The sequence below is a fragment of the Thunnus thynnus genome, chromosome 16 (genome assembly GCF_963924715.1).
Source record: "Thunnus thynnus chromosome 16, fThuThy2.1, whole genome shotgun sequence".
NCBI lineage: Eukaryota > Metazoa > Chordata > Actinopteri > Scombriformes > Scombridae > Thunnus > Thunnus thynnus.
The window spans coordinates 2,116,762-2,137,665 of NC_089532.1; the positions used below are offsets into that span (position 1 = coordinate 2,116,762).

Genomic DNA, 20,904 nt, shown 5'->3' on the forward strand with positions numbered 1-20,904 from the left:
CGCGTTCAAAAACAAAAAAAAAACACATCAGAGATTTAAGATTCGGTTGCTGAACAATTAACTTTTTCATGCAATAAAAGAACCAAAACTCTTTTAGTTTAGCATCTGAGGAGCGACTGTCATTCAGGAACTGATGAAAGATAAAATAACTGATGCCGTCATAACTTTTCAGAGTTGTAAAATCCTGTTTGAAAGTATTTCTAACCGCTGTTCGGCTTTATGGCGCCTGTTTAACCTTCTAACTCAACTGGAATTTCAACACAACATATCTCTAGTGTTGTTGACTCAGATAATCCACTAAATATGGACTCAGAAGGTGAAGAAGTGATGACATACTCATGCTGCTGCCTCGATCTCATTACATCATCATACAGACACAGATTTAATTGGTCAAACGTTCGTTAATATCTGACTGCAAAATTTCTGAAGAAACAAACACCAAAAGACTTTTTTCATGGCACAAAGTTCTTGGTTTCTAATCAGCAACAGAATGAATACATGGTAGATCATTTAGAAACTGTTTGGCAAGAAATTAGGCTGAAAACCTCCACTATGATGCAGAATTTTGTCCACAAACATGTTGCCGTATCGCAACATTATCAGTTTTCAAATTTTACCTATTGTTAATAAAGTTTTCAATTTATACATCTCTCTCAGCCGGAGTAATTACAAATCAGTTCATAAGTAAAAATTATCATCAGTTTCTTCACCCTCAACATTACCTCCAGAGAGGAGGTCAAAGGTCAAAGTCAACAGCCGGCAGATAGAGTGGAGACGTTCCTGTGATGATATAGACTGAAGAGAGAGGAAATAAGGGTCCGTGAGGGAGAGCGTTTCCTCCTCTCAGTCAGACTCTGAATTACACTCACGAGTTATAATTTCCAACCACTCACCCTTCAGAAGCGTTAGAGACGCGGAGCCTCTCAGCCTCGGTTTGACTGATATTAGTCAAATTGCGTCATGTGCTTTTAAAGATGACTCTCTTTAACTGCAAGAGGGTGTTTGAAAAGGTTGCGTCGAGCTTCAAAAGGAAGATCCCTCTCCTCTCAAGGTCATCTCATATTTTAAACTCCAATTTCAATACTTTATGAGCGTGACTGTAATTAAAACGATGGGGTCAGCTGTCTGATATATTATGACGGAGCAGAAAACGAAGTAAGAATAGTTATTAAATTTGTTTTTTTTTCTTTTTTTAAATTCAGACTGATGAACTTCAGATGGGAAAGAAGAAACTTTTGTCCATGATGGAGGTCTGCTCCGACTCATCTTCGTCAGTTTCCTCCGGACCGTCATTACGAGGCGACGTCAGTTTCTGATGATGGCGGCACAGCTCTTCATGGTCTTTTGATGCCTCAGAGCTTGTATTTGCAGATTTACTTATGTTTTACTCTCCAGATTATTATAGAGGCGGTGTAGTTATGTCCTCCAACATGGCAAAAGAGAAATATAGTGAAATATATCTGCAACTTTCTCTTAGAGGAGACATATTCTGCATGTTTACATTTATTTATATTTATATTCTGGGGCTCTACTGGAACATCTTTACATGATTTACAGTTAAAAACTCCTTAATTATCTTCTACTGGCCCTTTATGCAGCTCCTCAATTCAGCGTGAAACAGCCCTGACTTTTGACTTGCAGGCAACATTTCTACATACGTTCACCTCAAGTTTTGGACAGGAAGTAAACAACAGAAAACGGAACATTTTTTTAAAAATGGATTATTTAGTTATCAATGTTAAGGTGAGAATATCTTGTATTTTCATGTAATATATATATTTTCTACCTGACACAACAGGATTTTTAAGCCTCAAAAATCTGATAATTAAAATGTTTTTACTGCTGAAAGACGACAGACTCGCCTCCTTTCCCTGAGTAATATTATCCAGCTTAAAATGGGAAAATGAAAAGAAAAAAATGTATTAATTTGCAAATGTATTAATCAGACCTGCAGTGAACACAAATATAACAAGTTAAACTAGACTGGGAATCAGCTGCAGCGTCCAATCACTGCAGACTCCCAGTAAAAGGAGCCTTCTTGCTCCTCCGAACAGAACAACTTCCTGGGTCACTCGAGGAGCGAGGAGACATGGAAATAAGGTAATGAGAAGCACCCTTACGTGCACTGGAGGCTTCAAGTTTCCACATCACACTTGAATAAGTTGCATACCGCACTGTGATTGGCTGCCAAACTAGTCTTTCTGTCCTTCTCTTCTTCTTCTTCCTCCAGATAAAGTTACACTTTAAAACACTTGACTATACACCATTAGCATACGGAAGGATGCAGCGGTGCCCGGAGTGTGAAACTTCTCAGAGAAACAAAGTCAGCCGCGATCGATCGGAGACTCCCTGGTGCATGGAGGAAGAGGCAGGTGATGAACGGAGGAACGCTGGAAAGAAAGAAACAGAGACGCCTCGAGGTGGGAGAGGAAGAGGAAGAGGAAGAGGAAAAGACGATGTGAACAAATGGAAAAGCTCAGCCGTTAGCAGGCGTGGCGTTCGCCAGGTATCGACTGCAATGAAAAGTAATGACGAAGGCGCCTGTGGAAATGCATTACTCATTGTCTGGAGGAAGGAATGCTGTGAATGTAATGCTGAAGAAAATTATATAAACTAACAAGACAAAACACCTCAAAGCTGCATCAACAGAGCTGATTTTCTTTTTCTGGCTATAAATGTCTATATGATGATATCAAGGTTGCTAAACACAGAAACCACCAGGATACCAGAACCTTACTGTTGTGTTATGTTTTACTTTTGTTATTGAGAAATACTTTTTCTCCTCCCTCAGGTTGATATGTGGAGTATTACAGTATCTATGAGTCAAGACGCTCTTAACGGCTTACGAGTGAACTCGTAATTGCTGCTTTGGGAGACACATATAGAAATTTAAGATCATTCTGAGATCTTAAAAGCCTCTTCACGCTGTGTGATTTTAGACTGTCTGAGACAAACGTTGATAATCGTGAGAGTGAAACGTGGTGAAATCTTTGCTCGTCAATATAAACGGCATCCACCGACGACCGATTTGGAGCTTTGATGACGGAATTTCCACAATGTGACCCTAACCCTAACCCTAACTACTGCTACGACACACAACTACAAACCAACCAATCAGAACGCGACATAAAATGACACAGAATACACTGGCCAGCAAACTGAAACCACAATCCTAACCCCATAACCCCCTAACCCTAACCCTACCCCTAACCCCCTAACCCTAACCCCCTAACCCTCTAACCCTAACCCCCTAACTCTAACCCTAACCCCCTAACTCTACCCCTAACCCCCTAACCCTAACCCTCTAACCCTCTAACCCTAACCCTCTAACCCTAACCCCCTAACCCTCTAACCCTAACCCCCTAACTCTAACCCTAACCCCCTAACCCTAACCCTCTGACCCCATAACCCCCTAACCCTAACCCCCTAACCCTAACCCTCTAAAACTAACCCTCTAACCCTAACCCACCCTAACCCTAATCCTCTAACCTTAACCCTAACCCTCTAAAACTAACCCTCTAATCCTAACCCTAACACCCTAACCCTCTAACCCAAACTTTAACCAAAGTACTTCTGTTGTCTTAACCTTAACATACACAGGACTAGAGCTGCAACAATCAGTCAATTAATCAATTAGTTGTCAACTACTAATTAATCATCAGCTATTTTGATAATTTATTAATTGTTTGAAGTCTTTTTTTGAGAACCCCCCCCCCCCCCCCTCCAAATTCTCTGATTCCAGCTTCTTAAATGTGAATATTTACTGGTTTCTTCAGTCCTCTGTGACAGTAAACTGAATATCTTTGAGTTGTGGACAAAACAAGACATTTGAGGACGTCATCTTGAGTTTTGGGAAACAGTGATTGTTATTTTCCACCATTTTCTGGACTAAACAATTTATCGATTAATCTAGAAAATTGACAGATTAATCGACAATGAAAATAGTCGTTAGCTGTCATGATGTGAACCTCAGTCTGTGGTGTTAACATCCTGTGTTTTGTATGTTTCAGCACATAAAATAAAGTGCTTCGTTCATATTCCAGGCAGCGATTACGTTTGCCAACGCAATGTAATTGGTAAAACACTCTTACACTGTTGCAATTTCCGGAAATACGTCATACAATTAAGCACTTGAATCCTTGCAAATACCATAAGTGTGGATGTTGGGAAGAATCCTCATACAAATTCATACCAGCCCCTCCTCCTCCTCCTCCTCCTCCTCCTCCTCCTCTCTCTCTTTTTTTTAATTCCATCTCTGTTTCTCTCCAGACAAATTAACATTAAAGAACACATACATGAATCCTAATCCTCCTTTCTTTCTTTCTCCCTCTCTGGTCACATTATCTTCGGGGATCGCTCCTTCACATTCATACATGTCCATCTGAAACCTCGGCCTCCCTTCGCTCTCTTTTTTTTTTTCTTTGGACAAATTAACATTGCTAAGCACTCATGCACATTCAAACACCTCCCTACATCCCCTGTCTCTCCTCCTTTCTTTCCATCTCTCGCTCTCTCTAGACAAATTAACATGGGAGAACAAACACCTCTGTCCTCCTCCTCCTCCTCCTCCTCCTCCTTTTATTTCGCTCTTTTTTCTCTCTCTGGTCAAATTAACTTTGGGAATCACTGAGACATTCATACAAACCCCTACCTCCCTTTTTTTTTCCCCCAACGTCTTTATATCTCTCTATCGTTAGGGCAAATTAGCATTGGGAAACACCCATCCATGTTTTTAGATCTTTTTTCTTTCTCTCCAGACAAATTGACATTGACGACCACATATATGTCCTCTTATCCTCCGTCTCTCCATATCCCAGTTTGGTGCATGGGGAGGCTTGGTTTAGAGGTTTGAAGAAAGTCAAAGAAAAAAAAAAAGAACAAAAACCTCAAATGTGGAACTCCAATTAATTTAAAGCCCCCCCCCCCCTCCCCTCCACACCCATCACCAGCACCAATCAGCCAAGAATAAATCCGCGGCAGATCTAATTACCGCGCCGTCTCCGAAGACCCGGCCGCCGCGAAGCCAATCTTCCCCTCCTTGTTTGAACAGGCTGATGAACTAAGGGACTCGATGGATATCAAGTCATTTTGTTTAATTTATAAATGGATTTTCCCCTAATACTTAAATTATCATCAGCATGAGAGAGAGAGAGAGAGAAGCACAATGAAAAGCATTTTGGAAGGTAAAAAAGTCTTGAACATGTGGTGCAGCAGAGGATGTAGGGATAGAAGAGATGACGCAAAGAATCCCAATGAGGAATGCCGCGTCCTTTTCCCAGTTTACAGGAAGTGACTAATTAAATCCAAACTTACAGCGGAGGGAATGCTGGGATACTGGGAGAGAAGTTAGGACTAGAGGGCTTCAGGGTTAGAGGGTTGGAGGACCAGACACACATGTGGATTTATTTATTTCTGATGTGGTTTTTCCACAAAAAAAGGTTCAATTATCTTCTTAAAATCCCTTAAAATGACATCTGCTCCTTTTTCCTCATTAAAAATTCCAGAATCTATAAGAATAGTAATAATACATTCAATTTATACCACACTTTTCGTTCATAGTGAAACTCAAAGTGCTACAGTTTTATAGGGTTTTAATAAGAAGTTATTAATAAGAGTTAATATGAAAAAGCCTTTTAAGCCTGTTTTAAAAGAGTCTAGGGTCTGTGCTGGTCTCAGATGGTTTAGGAAGGCGGCTCCACAAGTGTGGTGCAGCAGAGCAGAAGGCTCCATCCCCCATGCGGAGCCTGGTCCTGGGGGGCCCCAGAGGAACAAGCTGCTGGTAGATCTGAGGGTGCAGGTGGAAATATATGCAAATATATTTAATCTCTGAAGTTCAACCGCTGGACACGAGATGTCTCCTACTTCACTGTAAAGTCCATCCTCAGTGTTCATTAAGGCTTCAGGTTCCAACATCACACTCGTGTTAGTTGAATATCGGACCAGGATTGGCTTCCAAACTAGTTGTGATGTCACAAATCCGACTCTTAAAATCGGATTTTCAATGAGCTCAGAGAAACTTTCAGCAGATGACGCAGGTGAAAACAGCTTTCTAGTCTCAAACACGTAACATACATCATTCAGGAACAAGAAAGATGCTGCTTACATGTTAAAGTTGCCCTGTAGAGCGCAGATTTTATTTTATTTCAACTCAAATACATTTAGAACTCATTGCAAAGTAGCTGAGTAAAAAATAAATAAAAGATCCGAAGCATTAAAAGACACCAATAAGAAACATATCATAAAAAAGCCAAATCAGTAAAATAGACGGTCGCACTGAGCCTGATTGCATCCTGCTCCACAACACGAGAGCTACAGACTCTGAACAACAACCCACATTAGCTTTCCTGCTAAAGTCTCCTTCTTATCTAACTTACTAACATGAACCCATCTTGTCCTGCACATTAACTTGTTGAACAAGCAGCCTTACAAACATTCACCAGGGAAAAGTGCACCACTAAGTTTGATAAAATTTTCCAACTATAAACAAATTCTTGAAAAATCTGTTTTCCTGCAGGAGCTTCTTGCTGTTCTGTGTCTTTTGAACTTACTGTAAGAACAGATCTGCTTTCATCCCAGAACCGACTCAAACATGTTCATGTTCATTCATGTTTACTGTGTCTTTGTTTCTGTTTACCTTCACTGTTCCTTGTGTATCTATGCAGGTTGAACTGATTATTCAGCCCAAACAACCAGCCAGAACAACCCTAACACTCCTCGTCTTCCTCCTTCACTCCCTCCTGACCTTCTCTTTCCCTCCATCCCTCCGTTTCTACCGTGACCTTTTATTCTCTTCCCTCCTCCTCTCTTCCACAGTTCAATCTTTACTGAGACCTTTTCTTCCTCCTCCTGTCTTGCTGTTTCGCCTCCCTTTCTCCTTCTTCACCCTGTTCTGCCATTCCTCTGTCCTTTTCTACTCCCTTTTCCTCCTTCTTTTATCCCTTTATTATTGTTCTCTTTTATTCCTCCTACCTCCTAGTTTGGGCTTATTAAACTAAGATGGCCACTCTCACTTCCTCCCTCGTTCAGATGTCTTGAAAAGCGACGACAATAAAAGAACCTCGCAGGCCTCACCTTCCTTTCCTCCTACCCTCCACCCTCACTCCCTCGTCCTTACCTGGTTCGGGCGTCTCGGAGTGCGACGACGATGAAGCCGAGGACGCCCCGTCTTCGTTGACGGCTCCCTGGGAGAGAGACATCCCTCGGCCCGGAGGAAGCTTCATGCCGAGCTGCTCTGCCACCTCCACGTGATCGCCGGGATGGATGTAGTCAAACACGCTGCTGCCGGTCAGCTCCACCTACAAAATCAAAGAAACAAAAAACAGATTTGACAGATTAGAACCTTTCTCTTCCTCCTCTCATCCTCCATTTCACTCTGTTTCCCACAAATAATGTTTATGTCCTCTAAAAGTGGCTGCAAGTCAATTAGAAGAAAAAACAAGGGTTATGTAACGTGCATGCCAGTTACCTGGATGTATGTGCGGAGCCCTTTAATGTAGGCTACATTTCCACCTCTCTAATTTAATAAATTCATCGATATACATGCTATCTTCACTCAAAACCGACCGCCACAGAGAGGGTGATAGTGATAACGGCACATATTTTAATACATGCATACATCTATGAGAATGCTACAGCTAAGTGTTGCACTGCCAAAATGTTCTGGGTGGAACTCAAGCGCTTGAATTATCGTTCTGCACGTTGGCGAAGGTGGATTACTGTAATTACTGGTAATACAGTAACAAACATTTAACAGAGCAAACGGAAGCAGATCAGAAAAAGAGGCTTCGCACTAAAATATGAGTAAATATACTTAGAATTAGAAATAAAAGCCTCTCTATTATATAAGCTTCCAATAAAGGTCTAGTACCCTCTGCAGTTAAGGTAAATAAAGGCCCTGACCACTATTAGAGGAAATACGGTATGTACTACTCATTTGTTTTTTTGAAAATTCTTATCCACACTGAATCATAATCATAATATAATAATCAGTTCAATCATTTACATCCTGCACCAACTTTTTTTTACTCATTCTTTACTTCCTGTACGCTACTCTTCACTCTTCTTCTTCTTCATTTCATCTTCTTCCACCTCTTGTTTATCTCCTGCTACTAATCCTAAACCTCCTCCTCATCTTCATTTTCTTTCCTCTTACTTTTCTCCTCTCTTCACAGTTTCTTCCCTCTCCTTTCCTCATCCAGCTTGTTCATTCCCTCTCTCTCTCCGTCTCCTCCTTCCACTTCCAGATCTTCTTCCTCCTCTCCTCCTCCCTCCTCCTCCTCCTCCTCTAATCCCTCCCTCAGCAGCCGTGGAGAATCAGCGGCGGCTTTTCTTTCTCATGGAAATGGAATAAATAAGCTTCTTCTTATTAAATAAATACAGAGTCCCTTCACCTTAAAGACTCTCATTAGCGCAGATAGAGGCGGATTTGTCTTCGTTAATTGGGGATGAGACGAGGGAGCGCCGCCAAAACCGCGGCGTTACGCTACACACACTCACACACACACACACACACACACACACACACACACACGAAATCACACTAGCAAAAATAAAACATACACACATCATCATGCACAAACAAAGGTTAGAAATACACACACTTTTACTTTTTGTGTTATGCACATGTACACACACACACACACACACACACACACACACAATTAAGTACACAATTTTCAATGGTATCACGTGACTGTTGCGCTCTATCGTTCGGTGTGTGTTTTCATTTGTAGCATATCAAAAACATTGTGCACATTTATTTCCACATACTAATCTGGTTATGTGTGAGTCTGTGTGTGTGTGTGTGTGTGTGTGTGTGTGAGTGTGTGTGTGTGTGTGTTCAGGTTTTTGGGGGTCCACTGGGACAAAGAGGATTACATGGGTGTAATCCCTTTATTAAGAAATCCCTTTAAGGCAATTTAGTCCCCTCATAAAGTCTCATCTGGAGCAGAAAGTGATGATTAAGAAATGAGACTGATCACTGACTCACACCCACACAAACACACACACACACACACACACACACACACACAGGCACACAGACCCTGGTGCACCATGGGAGTTAGTGTTCATGTTTACACGTTACAGTGCTAATTGGATCTACATTGTTCTTCTTTGCAATAACACGCCGACTTTTAATCAATTAAAACTTGGCAGAACTATTTTACATAAAGTCAGTGGTGGAGCTAATTACACAGAGGGAACAATGCAGAGATGGAATTAGACGTTCAGACAGCTACTGCAACAACACTTTAAGAACATTATCATACAGTAAAAGTGGGAAAGTACAGTACAGAGTAGAGAGCAGCGGTTCCCAAAAGACTTTATAGACACAAAGGACACAAGTCTGTCCGGCTGTACTGACGCTGAACTCAAGAGGACTTGTTCTTCTTTTCCTTCCTGTCAAATATCTTTTTATATCTTGTATTTTACATGTTGTGCTGCTTTCTGAATAAATGTTGCTAACCTCAATCACAGATAAGTCACATTTTTTCTGTTAATCTTGCCTCATCTGTAAAAACTCTTCAGCTCAGTCAGGAACCAACGCTGCAGAGACTTCCAGTGACACTGGTTGCCAGTGAATGCTGGTGAATCCCAGTAGTCAGTAGTGAGTCACCAGTTAATCTTAGACATATATCAATTGAAAACAGAAAAAAAAAAAATTTAACCTGCTACTTTCACACATGAAAAAAAAAAAAAACTTAGAAAAATGATCCTGGCAAAACTTTTTTTTTCACCTGTTCCACAGATGAAATTTTTTGAAAATTTTTTATGGAACTTAGAAAGATTATTCTGGCAAAACCTTTTTCTTAAACTTGTCCTTAACTCTTGAACACAAGAATTAAGATCAGACTTAGAAATTGGATCTCCAGAATTTTTTTTTCTCGCTTGCCTTTCAGGGCTTCCCTAAAAAGTTGTTATGACAACAATCTAGTCGCCATTTTTCTGCCATTATTTTTCATGCTATGTAGCTAGGTAACTTGCTAGCTAAGATTGAGGATGACATGACCGTTTTTAATCCCACCTATTTGAATCTCTGATGCGGTCGGTGGTTCAGAGGACGGGAAGAATAATCAGAGCGCTGCCAAAGAAGGCAAGTCTGTAGAGTTGTCCAGCATTTCACAGCAAAATTCAAAATGTAGGGAAGACCGGGGATGGTTGTAACACTTTCAATTTCTCCAATCAGGAACAAGTTACAAATCACCTGAGTCACTCTGCACATGCTCAATTTAGTACTTGTTCCAAATGTGAGGAAGACACAGCCCATTTTAGAGAGAAAAAACTAATTTTGAAGTAAGAAAGTAATTTTTTTTTTTTACTTCATTTATTTTTGTGATAGCATTTCCTGCTTTGTAGATAAACTAATCAAACTTAAATCGTGTTAATTATGTGTCTGTGTAGATGCAGAGATAAAAGCTACACCATTTAATAGCAGACACGTGTCACTGGTTTGCATCAAATTTTGAATGAAGGAGCTCCATGCTACAGACAGAAATGTCAAAAATGTTACAACCATCCCCGGTCTCCCCTACACTATGTGTGACTTATGAACATTATTTTAAAACGAGATTTAACTCCAAACACTCTCAAACTGAAAAAAGTTGAAGCTAGAGAGAGAGATGATCACTTTCTATCACATGAATCATGTAGAAGAACACTAACTAACATCTGTCAGTATGCTTTGATTGAACAGATGATTGAATTTTCACTAAAACCTGCTGAGGATGTACAGGACAGTAACCTGAGATTTTTTTTAATCAGCCGGAAACCTTGGCAACCACAACGACTATACATCATGTTATCCTTCCAGCCATTTACACAGAGGTTGGCCAAGTGATTTAATACCATTATTATGATTTTTTTTTTCTTTCCCCAGAGTCTTTCGTCTTTATGAGACAGAAACATAAAAGGTGCAGAGAGGAGATAACTTCAACCGATCCGTGCCAAATACCGGAAATATTCGGGAAATGTTGGAAGGACAAGTATGTTTTCAACTTCCTGTCTGCTGGGGGATCTGGATGATAGATTTCCTGAATGTGACCCTGTTTTAAAGCCGTTAATGTTCACCTGTAAGTTATTTTAGAAGAAAGACGGTGACTCATGGTGGATAAACTGAGACAAACTGCACATTGAACGTTTAAGGCTGATGCAGAGATGAACGGACGAGAAATTCACCCGAAATCTATAGAGAGCTGAAGTGAAACCTGAACTTTCAGAAATTATAAAACCAGCGATAATAAGTACAAATCCAGTAAGCAGAGATTCATCATGACAGTTTTAACTTCTGACAGCAGCTGTTGGCAGCAGTGGCAGGAAGTGACATCATGGTTCGGGCTCTTTATTATTTTAAGTCAACACTGGTAGACGTAGTACCGATTAAAAAAGCTGTAACATAGAATAGCTTTAAGTGTTGCCAGAGTTTAGTCTGAGCCACTTCTTCTTGCCGATCCAGCGATTATTCCTTCATAACAAGTAAAAAAAACAACAACATACCAGCAGTTGGTTGAGTCGGCATTAAATCAGATGTTTGAGTTACATAAAAGCAGTAATATTAAAATATAAAAGTACTTTCAGAGTGTCATAATATTATTACATTAACTCTTTCATGCATGAATTATGATAACCTCATTCAGGAATGTTTTTATTCCTCTTTAGGCATAAAAAAAAATATTTGAACTTCATTTTTTTAAAACATTTTTCAAGGAGTTTGTCCAACTTAGTGGACAGATGATTAATTGTCATTTTCTCCCAACATAAAATCAATACTTGGAAATTTTAACAATTGTATCACTCCTTAGTTGTTACAAAATGTTATTTACCTGCAAGGGTCTATTACTATAGAAGGATTGGCGAGATGTTCCCGAGCTGCCGAGAATTTCCTGCCGGCAGGCGGCCATCTTGGTTTTGAGAAATTTGTGTCGCACTTACAAAGGCTGGCCAGTGAATGGCAGTGTATGGGATGACACACTAGAGTCCACTGTGTTGGCTGATGTGCAACTATACCATTAAAACCCCATGCATATATAAGAAAACGGCTTTTGAACAGCTGTCCACTGTAGTGACCGCTATACATGAAAGGGTTAATGGATTATAATTACTGATGCATTAACATGTACGCAACATTTTAAAGTTGCGGCCGGTTGCAGAGGAGCTGATTTTAAACCAATCAGCATTTATTTGTTAACGATATGACACCAATTTATTGTTAACTTACACTGAAATTCATTTTGCATCCTTAGTTCATCATATAGTTGATTATAACTCCTTCCGTACAGGTTGGCACTTCCTGATTTTACACATGAAGATTAGTTATACTGGAGGAGAAAAGAACCCTGATGATATCATAGTGATGTCATCAGGAGGATAATTAAAGCATGAACGTGGCGTTGCTATCTGTAGCTGAGCAGGCTGAGTGAGGCGTCAACGCCCCGGATGACCTCCACGTGTGGAAAACCGAACGCTGCCGTCAGACTTGAGTTTGAGTTTTGACGTTGTTTGTCTGTTTTGAGTCTTCAGATAAAACTTATTAAAACACAACAGAGACGCCGGCTTTATCACTCCGCTCGCCCTCCGAGACAAGGACATCAACTGACAAAAAGACAATAAGAGTGACGGCGATAACCATGTCGAACGACCGCAGACAAAGACAGACGGAGAGAGAGAGAGAGAGTTTTCTGTGTGTGTGTGTGTGTGTGAGTGTGTGTGTGTGTGTGTGTGTGTGAGAGTGTGTGTAGGTGTGTGTGTGAATTTATAAGTGCGAGTGTGTCTGTCCTTCCTCTTCCTCTCTTATCACTCCAGACTTTAGGCTGCTGTCAGCTGTAATTACTGCAGTGTGAGTGTTACATCACTACTGTTCAGCAGTGTGTTAACCTTTATTTAAAACAGGACAGTCGACAAACAGCAAGGTTTGACGTACAGAGACGGACGGCACAAGGGAAAAAGAGTCAGAAACAGTAGACACACTAAGATAAAGTTGAGCTACTACGACAACCACAATTATTAGCACTATTATACAAAAACTTTTCTAATAATATAATAATAATAATATAATGATGGCTCAGAGATTGTTTATTGTTATGCTAGTTGTTACATAGAGGTGAGCTTCTAACTGCAGGTGCAACTGTTGCGTAAGTCAACTGACAAAGCTAACGTTAGCATGCTAATATCTGAGCTGTTTATACTGAAGAGGTAATATAGAAATATCTGACTCGACGCTTTTACATTTCACAGAAAAAAACACTAAACATCAAATTACAAAATGACCAAATGACCAAATAATGTGGGTTAGCTTAGCATAATCAGATATTTCCCTCTCACTGTAAACCTCCTGAATACCACTAGATCTAAAACACACATATTTCTCCAGGTATGCAGATAGAAATAAAACAAAGTCACATCTACATTCATATGGATTCACTTCAGTTTATCTTTTGGCTCCTAAAACTGTTTTATTTAGAAGTTATGTTACAGCTCATGATGCTACTCTCACTTGTTAGCATGGTTGGTTGCTTCTTGTTGTTGGACGACGCTACAGATTCACAGTTTTACACATTACTAAAGTCTTTACTAGAAGTTTTAATGTTGCAACCTGGTTTAGTAAATCAGTTTGAAACTAGTTAGCAGTTCAGAACTTTGCACACAGATTTAGTGATTTAGCGCCGATTAGCCGTCAGATTAGACAATGTTTTGTTGTTATATTTGGAGGTCTCGCTGGCCAGTTGAGCTAGTTACAAGCCGGCTTCTCTAATCTTTAAACAACCACTGACCCTAATATGAAACTAGAGAAATGTGGACCCGTTTCTCCTTTAAGGAAAATTATAGGGAATATAAAACAGACCAAATGGACCACAAGGAAAAAATTTCTGATTTTTTTTTTTTTTGAAATTCTACCTTCAGTGTCAAAGATCTGTAATGTAACATATATGTCATATCGATATTTCCCTAACTTGTTTTATATCAATTTGTTCAAGAAATGTGGTCAGAACAGGTTAAATGTAAAATCTTATTAAAGCATCAGAATTGTTAAATGGGTTGAAATCTACCTTTAGTAACAAAAAAACAAGCTTTTTAAAATTAGCTAGTTCTGTCACACCGCCATTTTGGAAGTGATGTCATGGGTACACAGATTCACACATTGTCACATGACTGCACCAGGATGTTCAGTAGATGTCACTTTAGGGACTTCATGAGTTAAAATCAAGGATAAAGCTGTTATAAGGAATTTTCCAGAACATTGAAAGGGTTCTTATAGGTTAAACACAAATACCAGCAAGTAAATATCAGCAGCAGTTCTACTATATTCTCCTCCAGGATAGAAACACATCTTCAACAAAGCCAAAAAGCGTCTCCAATACAGTCCAGGTCAGGTCAGACTATGTCAAATCACAAAAAAGTGAGTCTAACCTTCGTCACTGTGTCATAATTAAGTAACTGTCTACTTCTTCTCTCTCACAGTAAATAAACCTCCTGCTCAGTACGGGTGAAGTAAAAGCAGAAAACTCTTTTATTTTGAAGTGTGAAGGCAACAAATACATCCTGAAAAACAAAAACAAACATTTATATAAAAAATCTGAAGCGTTAAAATTCCCATTCATCAATGTCTCACTCTCTGAATCACACTTTATGGAAACATTTTAAAGCCACACACACACACACACACCTCAAAACAGTAAAAAACCTCTGTGTGACTTTGCAAAGTACTAATCAAATAAATTGATGTTGGCTCGCAGGGTTCAGAATTAATTACAGCATTAAACATTAGCTAAGTGGGGTAATATTCCAAGTTTGATAGTGCATAATTACTCCGCTGTTAATGATTCATGCGGCGTTAGAGCCGAGGAGCGAGGAGGAACGACGGACATGAGCCCAAGTGTCAGAAAAAAAACTCTGCAGAGAAACTTCATTTCCTCTTTAAATGATGAGTGATGAAAACATGAAGAGGATTTCTGAAATCTTCATTTTCCTCACTTAAAACGTTGAGTCGATGAAATAAGATGTAATACTCATAAAGTATAAAACAAACCGTTATATCACAGCATGAAAGACTAACAGTACAATATGTGATGCAGCTCCATTTAAATATGTTGAATATGTTCTCTTTGAATTTAAATATAAACATAAAACTCGAACTGGAAATGGTGAAATCCAGTTATCAGCAGGCTGCATCATGAATAAATATCACAAATATCTCAACAACTATTGGATAGATTGAAATTTGGTTCAGACATTCATGGTGCTGAGACCATGGAGGTGTAAAGAGAACTGGATACAGCGTCAGAAGCCCCGTTCATTCCTATTAACGTTGCTCAGTGGTGCATGAAGCCAAAAAAGCCACTTCCTGCTGTAAAGAAACACCTGGATGAAAACATACTGCACTCTATGGGCCCAATGCGTCCATGGAGCATGCTCAGTAGAGCCGGCTGAGACCGCTAACTTCCAGTTTAGCCCTGCGGCTAACTTGTATGGGGATAAAATGATTCAATCATGAGGCTCTTCTAGACTTTTGAAATGTGATCAGACCGAATGGATCAAAGTCTGATTGTGAAACAAGTCATTTCATCAGGGTTGTGATGATGATTTTTAATAGTTTTTGAACAATAACGGAGGTCTACAGCACAGAAGAATAAGATATATCAGGCTTTAATACACACACAATACTTGTTAGCAGATCAGTTCATTGTTGGTTTGGATCCAAACATGAGATTTGTTGACAAGAAGGAAAATATAGAAAATTTTCCAGCCAAATCCTTTAACCTTTAGTGCAACTATTAGGTTTGTTGTGTTTATTTGGATCTCTTTTTTTTTTTAGCTCAAGGCTGATCTCCCAAGAGTCCTTCTTAAAATCATAAAAACATTTTGAGAATACTACAGGCCTCCAGCACACATACGCACATGTATACGAACCATAAATACATATTTTTATAACACATGTACACACACACTTAATCATAAATACACAGTATCTGCATTAACACATATAATTTACACAAACACATCTGTGTCTAAACTAATGCGCACATTCTGACAGTACAATGATACGATTATGGTGACGGCTACAATAAGAATGTACAGTCCACAATACGTCAGTTATATTAGTCACACTGTAAACACATTAATGTCCTGTAAATAAAGGGCCACCTGCCTATTTTTTATCCTCAGTAATACGTAATGATATTTATCTTTGTTACTTATATTAACGTTGTGTTCGTCTCGCACTAATATAGTTTGTCTTGAATACTTATTGGTCTTTTGAACTTTTGGATTTCTCAGGATTGTGTAACTGAATGATTGTCATGAAATTTGGTACAAACATTCATGTCTCAGGATAAATATTCATCTAGTGGCGCCATCACCAGGTCAAAATGTTTCCAATACTTTGATTCATGACCACATACCTGCAAAACTAATAACACTGCCATCAGCCTCAACTGTACTCTGTGTTTAGTGCTAATTAGCAAATGTTAGCATGCTAACACATTAAATTAAGACAGTTAACATGCATTAACATCAGCATGTTAGCATTGTCTCTGGGAGGATGTTAGCATGCTAACACATTAAATTAAGACAGTTAACATGCATTAGCATCAGCATGTTAGCATTGTCTCTGGGAGGATGTTAGCATGCTAACACATTAAATTAAGACAGTTAACATGCATTAACATCAGCATGTTAGCATTGTCTCTGGGAGGATGTTAGCATGCTGACGTTAACATTTAGCTCAAAACAAAGATGTGGCTAAACTCAGCTGCACAGATCTGTTAGTATGCTGGATATGTGTTCACATTATGTAAGTATACAATATGCATAAGTGCAACTGTGTGTAAGTGCATATGTTTGTATATTTAAATTAATGTGTGTGTGTCCACACACTACATGTAACATATGTGTGTGTGTATGTACGTTTGTTTTCCCCCTCAAAGGTGTGTGTGTGTGTGAGGATAAAGCTGGTCTCCAGTTGACAGCACTAGTGTGTTATCAGTCAGATGAATGGGGACGAATCTCTATTGTCAGTAGAGTAGCATGAACACACACACACACACACACACACACACACACACACACACACACACACACACACACACACACAGCCCATATCCAAGACACTTTCCTTGTCAACAGCTCAGAGGATGACAGATGAACGGTCCATTATGAACTGTTTGCCACAGTGTGTAAGTGTGGGATTGTGTGTGTGTGTGTGTGTGTGTGTGTGTGTGTGTCAGCTGGGCTCTGATAGATGGTGATTTATTAGGCAAAACAAAACACAGAACACTGAAAGCAATCACATCACCTGGACGAGAGAGCGAGAGAGAGAGAGAGAGAGAGAGGTGAGTCTGAAGAGGGATGAACAGTAGAAGGAGTCATGATGAAAAAATAGAAAGATTTTATTTTTTTAAAGTTAACTTTATTTTAAACACTTCTGTCCTTCACAAAAGGAGAAAAAAACAGAAAAATCTAAGTTTAAGGATGATGATTTTGGCTGTTAATGAGGATGGAGAGAGGAGTGGGCACAGAGGAATAGGATATGATAATACACACAAAATAATACTGAGATTAAAATAACAAAATAATTATAAAATATGAAGAAATCTCTTTTTCTGTCTTTTCTACTGACAGAAAACTTCACCGGCAGGATCAACATCTCAGTGTGTGAAGGGATAAACAGACCTTTTCAAATCTGTCATAAATCACTGGACACTGAAGAGCTTCTGAGTCTGTGTGTGTGTGTGTGTGTGTGTGTGTGTGTGTGTGTGTGTGTGTGTGTGTGTGTGTGTGTGTCTGGTTTTAACCCCCTGAGGCGAACAGAAAGTAAGAGATCCTTCATCTAGATCAATACACTCACACACACCTTCTGTCTCAGTGTCCCAAATCACTAAAGCTTCTTCAACCTGCTGACTTGTTAAAGCAAAATCCAAAACACACACACACACACACACACACACACATATACAGACCGACGCCATGGCGATGTGTGTGTGTGTGTGTGTGTGTGTGTGTGTTATGTTTTGTTGTCCGTCATCTATCTTCTTTCTCACTTTTTCACGCAACTGATTCCTCTCTCTCGCCCATCCTCTCTCAGGAGTCAGGTTGTGAAACGGTGAGCGTAGGTAAGGTGCATTATGGGTACTTTACAGAGTCACAGGGACACACACACACACACACACACACTAACACACACACACACAGAGGCTTAAATCAGTCTGCTGGGTTTCATGTCAGCGTGTTGGTTCAGCGGAAATTTACAGCCAGACAGCAAACAGGGCTTTCCAGGGCCAGACGCAGGGGCTCAGAGGACACACACACACACACACACACACACACACACAAGAAAAACACAATACAACACTCGTATATTTGTGCTGGACTTCTACATTTGTCAGCTTGTTCCATGTTTGGATTGCTCATTTTCTGTTTTTGTCCTCAACAGGCCACTGTAGTCTGAGCCACAGACCAGTGGATGTCGTTACAGTCCCTACTGGTCACCACTAGAGGACATCGAGTCACTGAAATGTCTCTGCTGACACATTGTCTCCATTACAAATTACAGATTACATGAAGCTAACTCTAATACGTTAGAATATAAATGTTAATATGTTAAAATCGAGGAGAGTCAGCATCTTAAACTGCTGATGCTAATGCAAACATCCATATTTCACAAACAATCCCGACGAGGTAAATCACGGACATGAACACAGGAAGAGACGTAACACAGTCACGGATTTAGAAAACCTGCTATTCTGTTTGTCCTTCTTTCTCTTTTTATCTGATTCATCCGTCTTCTTTCCTTTCTCTCTCTCTTTTCTCTCTCTCTCACACACAAAATCCACTCTGCAGCTCTAAAAACCCGAAAATCTCTTCTCTGTTCTCCCCCAAATCTCACAACAATGGCGGTCTTTGAACGTTCGGAGCGAGGACCCCAGACACTGATAAGCCCTGTGTCGAACGGTCCGGAATGCCGGGGCCAATCCCTGCCTCCCAGTGCATTATGGGACTGTGATAAGGACACAATGGAGGAGCACTTTTATCATGTTTCTCATGCTAATACGTCCACTTGCTGCTTATTTCTTTTTGTTGAGCAGATTTTAATTTGTTTGGTGTGTTAATGACTCGTGCAAGAGCTTCAGGTGGCGCACGTGTGTGTGTGTGTGTGTGTGTGTGTGTGTGTGTGTGTGTGCGCTCAAGGCTACATCTCATTCATCAGACAGAAAGGTCTTCAGGGCAAACACACACATACCCACACACACACACACACACACACGTACGCAGACAAAACCCAAGAGGTTATGTCGAGTGTGTGTATAAATGTGAATCCTGAGGCCGTTTCCCTTCACGGCCCTCAGTGATGTTTTACTGTGGAACTCAAGGAAGTGTTGATTATCTTATTATTACCTGGCCAGGTGTGCACTTAACGGGTGCAGCATCGCATCTGCATGTAATTAGAGATTGTGAGTTTTATTGACAATAATTCCCAGATTCAATATGTAATTTTGATGTATTTAAAAGCTGAAGCATAATGTAAATATTAGGGATGTGCAGAGAGTCCAGTATTTGTATTTGTATCTGTATTTGTTGAGACAGCAAAATTATTTTTATTTGTATTCGAATAAAAGTGGAAAGAGGCTTAAAAATCCTGTTTTTGTTTTTATTACGCTTTTAATTTTAGAAAATTAAAGTGTAACAATAAGTGTTCATGAAGCGTGTGTCAGTAGTTCAGCTTTATCTCTGGGGAACACCCCTGAACTCCGGGAGTGATGTCCAAATTAGGAAATGTGCGTCATGTAGCAGGTGGATGTGACTCCCCTCGTTGAGACCTGCTGGTAGACGTCACAGTGGAGCAGAGGAGACACACTGAGATAGCGATGTAACCGACCACACTGGTTTATTTTTCTTCCTGAAAACAATTTTCAAAATATTTGTATGAAACAAATATTCGTATAAAACCCCACTATTTGTGCTTTGCCGAATAACGTATTTGTATTCTGGCACACCCCTAGTAAATATGCTCAAAATTCTTGTAGGAGGCAAAAATAATAGCAAATGTTCATACACAAACTGTAGTTTCTGCGTGCGTCCTTCTACAACATTAACCAAGTTGTCATAGATGCTGAGAATAGTTACGACGATGTTTATTCGCCTCCTTGCAGAAAGTTAGAGGAGGAGTTTGATGTGTGTTGAGCACGGAGCTGGAGTCAGAACATAAACATAGCACAGAAAGTAAGGAAAGTTGTGTTTGGTAGATTATTTCTTTGTTGTAACAATGCTTCTTGGCAATAAATCTTGTCTCATACTGTTGGAAAGCCTGTTTTTTATTTCCCTCTGTTTGGCATTGGCAGAGACGATTTGGCAAATTTTTCATGGGCGCAACCCACATACTCAGCTCTGCTGCTCATCCCACAAATGCATGTTCCTTACAAATGTGGCACCATTTAAAAAGGGAAATAAATGGGCTTTTTATGCCAAGAAGCATTGTTACAACAAAGAAATAATCTACCAAACACAAATTTCCTTACTTTTGTGCTATGTTTAGATAGCCTAGCTTAGCATAAATAGCGGACTCAGGGGAAACAGCTAGCCTGACTCGGTCCAAAGGTTAAAGATCCCTCCATATTTTTAGATACATCAAATATAATGTTTTTTCCACAAAGAAAAGTTCAAGTTCAATATTTTAAGTCCTTAAAATATGTAAATATCGCTCATTTCAAATGTCTCCTACTTCACTGATAAGTTCATTCTCAGTGTTTGTGCAGTTTAGGCTTCAAGTTTCCACATCAAACTATATGTACGTTGCATACTGGACCACGATTGGCTCCAAGCTGGTTGTGATGTCCTGCTGATACGTACACGTGTTAAAGTCAGATTTAACACATTTCCAACACAAAAACACATGATACAAGATCACTAATTAAC

General features: G+C 39.7%; 1 protein-coding gene across 4 annotated transcripts in view; it reads right to left on the reverse strand.

The window, feature by feature from the left end:
- Nucleotides 1–20,904, reverse strand: part of LOC137199794 (neuronal PAS domain-containing protein 3) — a 373,346-nt gene that overhangs the window by 50,266 nt on the left and 302,176 nt on the right. For all 4 annotated transcript variants that reach the window (XM_067614341.1, XM_067614340.1, XM_067614343.1 and 1 more), the window contains one exon: nucleotides 7,115–7,295. In XM_067614341.1, the coding sequence (XP_067470442.1) occupies nucleotides 7,115–7,295 (181 nt within the window). The remainder of the gene's footprint in view (nucleotides 1–7,114; nucleotides 7,296–20,904) is intronic.